This window comes from Morone saxatilis, unplaced genomic scaffold (genome assembly GCF_004916995.1).
Source record: "Morone saxatilis isolate NCDOM2014 unplaced genomic scaffold, NCSU_SB_2.0 Contig21, whole genome shotgun sequence".
Taxonomy (NCBI): domain Eukaryota; kingdom Metazoa; phylum Chordata; class Actinopteri; family Moronidae; genus Morone; species Morone saxatilis.
Genome location: NW_023339774.1, coordinates 22833244 through 22842604, shown reverse-complemented (window position 1 = coordinate 22842604; position 9361 = coordinate 22833244). Strand labels below are relative to the sequence as shown.

Genomic DNA, 9361 nt, shown 5'->3' with positions numbered 1-9361 from the left:
CTTTGGAATAAAAGTTATTTTTACAAAAGCGGTCCTGACTGAAATACAGTAGTGAGGGGAGGATAATGAGAAACAGGGTAGAGCACACAATCAAAACTTGCAGGAAACGCACAAAGGCAGGAAGTGACCACTAAGGAAGATCTAGTACTTACTTAGGTGGTAGTTGTGGTCCTTGTGGTAAACAATGAGGATGTAATAGTCCTTTTTGTGGTTCTAAGGAAGTACTAGAGGTCATTTAGGTGGTTGTGGTCACTATGGAGGTACCAGGGATCACCAAGGTGGTCCTTGCGGCCCTTTAGGTGAGTCTAATAGTCATTAGTTTTGTTGATTCTTCATACTACTTTCACCTTTGCTTCCAATAGACGTTGATTTGTAATAGCAATACCACTAGAGGGAGCTGAATGTTTTTTAGTGAGGAGAGTGTCAAAGTAAAATGACTCACTTTATTTGGTTTGCAGATCTGCACCAGTGTGTGTTTGGGGTGTGGGATGCTTGGCCACATATAGGTAAATATTCTGTTAAGGAAAGAGAAAATAAATATTAATCTATGAAACATAGATCTAAATTCACTTTTCTGACAAGAAAGAAGAGATGTCGTACTTGTTTTTCCAGAAGAAAACAACACTGAAAGTCAGCACAACAACAAGGACAAGACACACAATCAGTGTGTACGTCTCCTGCCTTTCATCTGTCTCTTTTTGGACTTTTTCCCCTGAAAAAAGAGAGAGGACCAAGTTAAATAAAGTCATTATTCTTGTCTGTCGTTTGAAGAAGCAAAATGTGTACAAGCTGACTAGCTCCTACCAGCGGGTGTAAAGAAACTGAATGTTTCACTCCAGTCACTCCAGGTACCCGCCAGGAACAACTGCGGTATCGCTCGTACTTTAACATGATACTCTGTGTTCTGTTGGAGGTGCTCCATGTCAATCCTCATCTCTAATGATGAGATGTTTTGAATCTGTGGTAAAACCGGAAAAACAGTCAATAATATCATTGTGGTACGGAAGTGTATTGCATTCACTTAAGAAAATTTACTCTGAATGAGTTATTATCTCACAATGCTGAGATAGGTTTTTCTATTTCATTAGAATAGAAGAGTAACAGGAGCTCACAGCTGAGTATTTTATTTTATGAAAACTCATCTCAGAATTATAAGATAACAACTCGTTAACAAATATTTTTTCTCAAGTGAATGCGTTACACTCCCATATAGCTGAGCATTGTCAAAGATAGAAATAATATCTGAAGCAACACAAATCAGATAATGTTACCATTGTGCTGCCTGCAGTCCAGATGTGCAGCTGGAAGAGTTGATTTTCTTTTTTCAGGAATTCTCTGTAGTACGGAGTCCGAATATAAATGACAGCCTGGTTAGACTCCTGGTTGAAAGTAACGTTCCACACCTGAGGACTTCTTGGTTTAACTGCAGGGATACAACAAAGAACCAAAAGACAACAGTTAAGGTGACAGTAACAGGTCATTTATATGCTTTTACACCTGTAGTTTGGTTCACTTGGACCACACTAAAGGAGAAAAGTATGCTTAAACATGTTTTAAACTGGTTATTAAAAAATCTCAATTTAATATTGATGCCTCTACTGAATACTGAACTCTTTATTCTCATCAGGAGGCAAACCATCAGTGAATGGCAGGTGGCAGAGTTCTAATATGAAGGGTCTGGAAGATGTTAATCAGTGATAGGGAAATAGTTTCCTATAGTAATCAGTAGTATGAAACTGAAAGTGACAGTATAACCTAAATGATGCTTCCTACTGTCCTTACCAAATGTACTACATAATTCAATCCAATTTTGGATTTATAGGAAACATCTGAATTAAAATAAAGTAAATAAATACTGATGCCTCTATTTGACCAAAATGAAGAAACAAAACATTCACAAGAATGGGACAGATGGACAGACAACCTGAAAATATAATGCCTACGGCCACAGCTGTCATTGGTGCAGAGGCCTAAAAATTAAAAAGAGGGCAGGGAAACTGGCTCATATTTAGATTAAAAGTAGCATAGATGATGCATGAGCCGAGTCATTTAATATTGATTATCTGCAAGTCCTGATCTGGTACTTAGTTAATAAGTAAAGTACATTAAAGTTATTAAAATCAATTCAGTGTATATGATTGACAAGTTTTGCAGTGCATCAAGAAAAAAATGCTGTTCCTTAACTTATTTTTTTTTTTTTTTTACACAATATATGATAAAATAGTGTTTATTTTAATTAATGAATTACTAATTGGCTTTTTATTTGCTTTTCCTGCACTTGCAGTTGCATGTTGAGTGTGATTGTGTCGGCTCTCTACCGCTCTCTCTTCCTGCTCTTGCTCTCACACTGACACAGAGCTCAGACTGGAGGAAAGAAACTGCGGAGAGAGCTGACAATGGAAGTATCCTGCATGAAAGCTTTGTGAGTAAAACAGCTGTGTGACAGTTGGCATGAAACAAAAGATCGTTTGTTAATAAAATGGCCAGTTTTGTCCAATTATCTTTGGTGTCATTTCAGTAGTAGTTGGAATTGGCTTCAAAGCAGAGTTACTGTTTCATTTAACTGAGCAAAAGAAACTCAGCAGCCCCGTCTGGAAAAACATCTTTCTACCCTGTATTATTGTGCTTATATTCCACTGCTAGATATGCAAATGTGGATTTAATTGCTGACTCAGGAAACATTGTGAGGTTTGGAAAAAATATCACTGGGGAATGTTCAACGTGACTCTGAACACTTTCCTCTGCAGTCAGGATTTACCTATTTTCTTCAGGTCGATCATTGCTGTAACCTTGCCTCCTCTCTTTAAGTGGGCCGTCACATTGAAATGATTCACAGGATTCAGATTTTGGGAGCTGACTGTGTCCCCAGAATCCTCCACACACTTTGTTTTCTTATCTGATTCACTCCAGTCAGTGTAACTGTAAATAGAGAAACAGATTTCTCTCGTTGATTGAACTTCCTCTGAACACCGTTAATGTGCTATCTAGGAGCAGATGATGAAATGTTTTTTACCACACTGTCATCTTTTCTATGTCATCTGCCTCATTATCTTCATCATCCTCATTGTAGTTCCTGACGACTCCGACCAGTTTACAGGTCAGACTGCTTTGCTTTGTCATGATGTCAGAGGTGCAGCTGAGTCTGGGCTCTGAGGAGAAACACAAAAAACAGTTTCTATTAATCCTGAGGAAATCAATCCATCCATTGTTTCCTGCTCATCAGGGACCTGGTCGTGGTGGCAGTAGGATCAGTAAAGTGGTCTAGAAGACAACATTTCTAGCTCCTCCTGGAGGATCCCCAGGTGAACCCCTCCAGCGTGTTCAAGGTCTACCTCAGGATCTACTTGACTTCCAAAAACTTCCAGATGAATACCACAAATAAAATAATATTTCCCAGCCTTATACATATGGGCTTAGTAGGTCAGAGATTTACCTTGGAGCTAGTCCATTTAATGTTTTGAACTGTATTGTGCAAGCAATGGGAAGCCAATGACAGGACGTTGAAACCAAAATTGTGTTTTGATTTCCAGTTAAAAACCAAGCAGCTGCGCAGAATATAGAGATACAATAATCCAGAAGGGTGGAAATAAAGGTATGAAGAACTTCCTTCTGGTCAACACCTAACTAATTGATTTCCTTGCTGATGCTAAAACAAGACTGAATAACTGCATGTTCTTGGTTTTCAAAGTTCAGTTTTTCTTTAAGAAATCACTCCAACATTTCTGACAGAAGGCTTTATCTGGTCATTCATTTCAATTTCTGTCAGACTGAATGCGGCAAATGTAATTCTCATTCTCATTAAGCTACAAGACATCCAACACTTAAAGGACCAGTGTGTAGGATTTAGTGGCATCCAGTGATGAGGTTTGCCCTCGCCCTCACCACACCCGCATAGGAGTAAGCATAGGAGAAACAACGCCTTAAAACTGGGCAAAAAGGACCTGTATCTGGAAAGACGCAATGGTATACACATTTATGGATCTGTATATATCATATCATATAAAAGTCAGTCGAAGATCAAGGCTGTAATATTCATACAGTCTGTATACACACATATCACCACCTTGAATAGAACTGTATTTTTGCGCATTTATTCCACTGCAGAAAAAAAGTAAATGTCTCTATCTAGATTCAGTGTTTGGTTTGTCTGTTCTGGGCAACTGTAGAAACATGGCGGACTCCACCAGAAGAGGACCCACTTCCCCCTGTAGAAAAAAACATCTCATTCTAAGGTAAAAACACACAACAAGTCATATTTTCAGCTGATTATACACTAATGAAAACATACCTCTGAATATTATATTAAATCTCTGACAATTATTCTGATCCTCCTAAATGTTACACACTGGACCTTTAATATCATCTAAGCAGTCCTTTAAGGGCAACCAGGCTGGAAGAATCAGTAGGGTTGACAGGAAGATATGATAAAGTATCATCTGCATAAAAATTAAACCTCTCTACAAATTACATGACCAAAGGTAAGCATGTAAATTAAGAGAAGAGTAGGGCCCAGAATTAAGCCTGGAGGTACACCGGAACAAAGTTTTGTGGATGAAGTTCAACAGGAAAATTTCTGTTAGAAACTTTTCCTCTAGCACCTCTAGTGTCTCAACCAAGGCTGCAAATAACTATTATTTTTATTATCCATTAATCCGTCAGTTATTTTTTTTACCATTAATTGACTGTGTCCAAAATCCAAGGTGATTCAGTTTAAAATCATTAAAAAAAAAACAATCAGAAGTAGGAAATAGTGAATGTTTGACATTTTTCCTCAAAAAGATACTTAAATTATTCATCAATTATTGTCGATTCATTTCCTGTCACTTGACTAATACTGTAGTTTCAGGACTGGTTTCATGGATTATCATGCAGTTTGGTTCAGATATTCAAGGTGTTTATGAACTTTGATGATCTCTTAACTCTATCACCACCATCAGGTCAACATTCCCATCAGCCTCCGCTCTACGCTAACTGATGATTAGCACTGATGAGATCAATGATAATGTTTTAACTGTAGAGAAACTACAATCTGTGCCAGAAAGGTGAAAAAATACTTGATGCCTAAAAGCTCAAAAGAAAAAAAGACTGTCTCAAGTCTTTCACCAAACCTACCTATGACATCATAAACTGTAAAACTGTGATTGTCATATGATCAAATCTCCTGATATGAGCTGTCAGACATTTGCACCACATCTGTAAAATGTACATTTACATTTACAGTATCAAGATCAAAAACACTTGCAATGTGCAGTAATAAACATTAAAACATATTCTTATATCTGCTCAGTAGTTTTTTAATTAAATCTTAAATCTCTTTTTGAATTGATTTTGAAAATATTCCTAAATAATATTTGCTCAGTGGCATAAGACGTTTCACAGCCCACATTGCATATGAAAGATTAATTTATAAAAAGGGTTAGAAAAATTAGAAATACATTGTTTTAATCACTTGCTCTATCCTGTTTAACTGAGTGTTGCAGACATTTTAAATGATCTTCTCACCCCTGTCAGTGCCTCCATCTCCACTCTCCGCCTGAGTTACAGCTGACAGCAGCAGCAGCAGCCACACGGTGATCCAGCAGCCAGACGGCATCTCCTCATCGAATCACCTCGCAGCTGCACAGACAAACTGACTCGTTCCTCAGCAGACTCATAACGCTGCATTCTCACCAGCTGAGAGCTTTTCTTGTCAGCCGGCAGGGAGAGGGGAAGAAGGAGTGGCGAGTTTACAGAGAAAGGGGGAGGGGGGTTGCTTACAGGATGTTCTGTAAATCAGAAAACATCTCTTTGTTCAGCAGACAGCAGATTCTGTGCAGTAAGAAGATGAATTATTGGACAGTTAGTTCTGAATACAGAAAAGATAAAAGGCCTCCCATTTGTCCATCAGTCTGACATCATTCAGTCACAGTTCTACTGCACTTTGTTATTGACCTCCATTAAAGTTCAAATTACCCAAACATGAGAAATGTATATTTTATATTTTGGGTTTCAGGATGACTAATGACAGCTCCGTCTATCTCTAATCCATCAGAATATACAGAGCCATACACACACACACACACACACACCATTCAAATGAAATAGACATTAACACCATTCTCAGCTGAAACAAACTTTGCCCCAGGGTTTGTGTCTTTTGAAACCAAAAGTGAATGTTGATCTATTGGCAGAAATGTAATGTAATATTGAGGTATGGTTATGTACATAACCCACAAATATTTTCCTAAACCTATCTAGCGACTGAAAAGCACCAGCACTTCTCATTTTTTGACCACACAAGACTTTTTATTGCATACAACACCTCCTGGTACATATTCTTAAACACCTGCACAACGCTTGACTTTTCCTGCGAAGTCCCACCCTACTGTGCATCTGATTGGCTTGTGTTTGTTTTGGTTGGTTAGGTTTTAAGCATAAGGAGTGAAATGGTCACGGTTTGTGGCAGCAGAGTGGGCCAATATACGCAAAAAATAATGTCAGCGTAACTGCATCTTAAAACTGAGTAAACAGTGCTGAAAATTGATTCGAAAAACAGCAAAAGAATTAGGGTTATCTCGTGGTTAAAGCTGTGCTGAATCAGGCTACTGGCAGATTTTGTTTCCAACTCAGGCACTGAACCTAAACAAGTAGTTTTGGTGCCTAAACCTAACCACACTGTGACAACAGTTGACAGGAAGATATAATAATGAATCATCTGTGTAAAAAAGAAACATGTGTCTACAAATGATGTGACCAAAGGGAAGCAGTCAGATGAAGAGAAGAAGAAGAGCAGGGCCCAGAACTGAGCCCCGAGGAATGAGGAGCAGCTGCAGATAGCCATTAGTTTACAGATGAGTCTTCTACCAGTAGATCCCTAAATGTTACGCACTGGACCTTTAAAAGTGACGTTCTTTTTACACGCCATGAGATCACATTACCCTGCTACACAAGAGCCACATTGGACTGAGACTGTATCTGTGGGGGGAAAGGGAATTACTGGGCACAGATTGTTGGCAGATCACACTGCCATTGTTCTGGCAGGACAGAGTAGACATCTTGAACAACTCAAAACCGCTGAATGCCACAAACAGTGGGTTCAGCCAAAGGGACACTGGCATCCTGTTGTCAATGCTGGAGTCCAGATATGCAGTGAAGAGTCAGATGATGGTGTGTGTCAGCATTAAACTGTTGGTGTGCCTGCATACAAAAACAGATATCTAATATGTTATGGAAGGATGTTAGCCAGTATGTTATCTGCTTGAAACTTCCCATTCAGTATGAGGGGGTGCTGTTTTTGCTATAAGTGTATAAGCACTGACTATTAGTTTTTTGCTTCTCACCTAAGACAGTTGGGACTGTTGGTATGTCCTCCTGCAGGCGTTCAGAGAGATGTCTTTTCTCTTGTGTCTTTATTACCAGCTCAGAATCAGAAGTACGTTTTCACATCCTTGAGCAAGATACAGAACCCCAAATTGCTAGCATCGGTGTGTGAATGTGTATGAATGAGTTAGTTTCTGTTCGATGGACTTTGCCGTGTGTGAAAGGGTGAATGTGGCACGTTAGTTGTAAAGCGCTTTTTGAGTGGTCGGAAGGCGTAATACAAAAGTTACCAGTCCATTACCCATTTACCATTTACCTTGGTATATTGGTGCATAGCAATAAACATAGTATGAGAAAAATATAACTAACTAACTTTAAATGAAGAGCTGTACAGCTTGTTCACAGTTTGAAGTATGAAGGATATTTGTAATGTGCAAGATATACTGTTAATACACAGATTCAGGTGAGTACTTTACTGCGTGGGTGGTGGGTGTAACCCCCATATTCCTCCCCATATTCCACCGGGCAGAGCTGATCGCTCCTGTTCTGGCTTGTGATTCCACAAGAAGCGTCTCTGAATAGGCAGCTGGTCTGTTGCAGCTATCCTGGCCCAGTATTTCTTGGATTGAAACCAAATTTTGTGGAGTTGCCTACCTCTAATGTGAAACCCTTTCTAAGTACTTTAATGTGGAAATTGTACTTTTACATATCAGACGCACATTATTGTCCCATGCAGACTATTTCTATATATGTCTGAATACATTCTCTATCAGTATGCCTACAGCAGCTGTCAACGCTAACTGTTTATCTTTTACAGACTTCTTTATTCAGAATCTCCTTCCATGTTTATGAGCGAGAACGAAGCTGCAGCTCTGAGTCAAACTGAGTCTTCCTCTCTGTCAAACAGCAACCATGAAGCAGAAAATCTAATCAGTAACCTACAACCACTTCCTGCCTACTCAAGTGATCTGGTTTGTTTTCAAATGAGGCCAAATCACATGTGTCTTAGTTTACTACGAGCTCCAAATTGGAGCTCTCGGCCTCAGGTGACCCTAAACCGTCTGTCACCTGTCTATCATTATTACCTGACACAATCACTTAGACCTTTTCTAGATCACCTCAGCTGCAGCTTTAGATTGCCTCCTTCTAATCTCCTGGAGGTTTTTGGTTTCATTTTTAATTCTGATGAATAGTGTCTCTGTGTTTGTTGGATGGAGGGCCTCAAGTGTCCCGCTCCTCATTGTGTTTTTCTTCCTCTTTTACTCCCATCAGCTGCTCTGCAGTCTCTACACACGTGCACATTGTTTCTCAGGTGCCTCAGGGTGGTTAGCACCGTTTCCTACTCTCAGTGCTTCATGTTAGTTTCGAGGGCACAGGAATATATGTTTTATGTTGAGAACTAGGGCATGCTGGGAAATCTCAACCTGACCTGATGCCTCTTTGTCCCAGCAGACAGTGTGAGAGACACAGCAGGACCTACGGGAACTGTTAGAGGGGGAAAGGGTTGACGTTTGGACTGAAAACTAAAAATCTGACTCAGATATCTTTTTAATACGGTGGCCGACCAGGGCAAACACGCTGCAAACGGCAAAACGCTGCTTTCCACCTCACAAAACGAAGTGCGCCCAGGCCAGTAGGGGGACCGACCTGAGGGGATGGACCAAGTCCCTGTGTGGACCAGACCTTGAAAAGCTGCCTCTTCTTATATTATTATAAAATATTTACGGCCAAGGTTTAAAAAAGACATAAAGGAAAACGCTACCTTTTTACTCTCTTCTCCAAAACTTAACCAACTTCTTCTTCTTCTTCTTCTTCCTTCTTCTTCTCTTCTTCCTTCTTCTTTCATGTCTTTCGGTTCTGGGCCCACAGCGTTTTTCTCTCAGAGTTTTTTGTTGTTTTGTGTGTTTTGGTATTTGCAGGCATTTTTTCTTTTGGCGTTTGTTTTTGTGGTTTGTAATTTTGCTTCTGCTTCCATTTCTGTGGATTGCAGCATTTTCTGGTTGCTGCTTTTTCTGTTGCGATTGTTTATGTGTTTTTTGGTTTGCATCAATCTCCTGTGTTT

The 9361-nt window shown here is 39.5% G+C and overlaps 2 protein-coding genes across 2 annotated transcripts in view; both read right to left on the bottom strand.

The window, feature by feature from the left end:
* Positions 1-5667, bottom strand: part of il7r (interleukin 7 receptor) — a 10019-nt gene extending 4352 nt beyond the window's left edge. The window contains exons 1-7 of the mRNA XM_035668036.1: positions 5503-5667; positions 3014-3149; positions 2759-2919; positions 1272-1423; positions 805-958; positions 601-712; positions 443-515 (exon numbers count right to left, since the gene is read on the bottom strand). Coding sequence (XP_035523929.1) covers positions 443-515; positions 601-712; positions 805-958; positions 1272-1423; positions 2759-2919; positions 3014-3149; positions 5503-5593 — 879 coding nt within the window. The 5' untranslated portion in view covers positions 5594-5667. The remainder of the gene's footprint in view (positions 1-442; positions 516-600; positions 713-804; positions 959-1271; positions 1424-2758; positions 2920-3013; positions 3150-5502) is intronic.
* Positions 1-9361, bottom strand: part of LOC118332645 — a gene marked incomplete in the record, with an annotated part of 29902 nt that overhangs the window by 16548 nt on the left and 3993 nt on the right.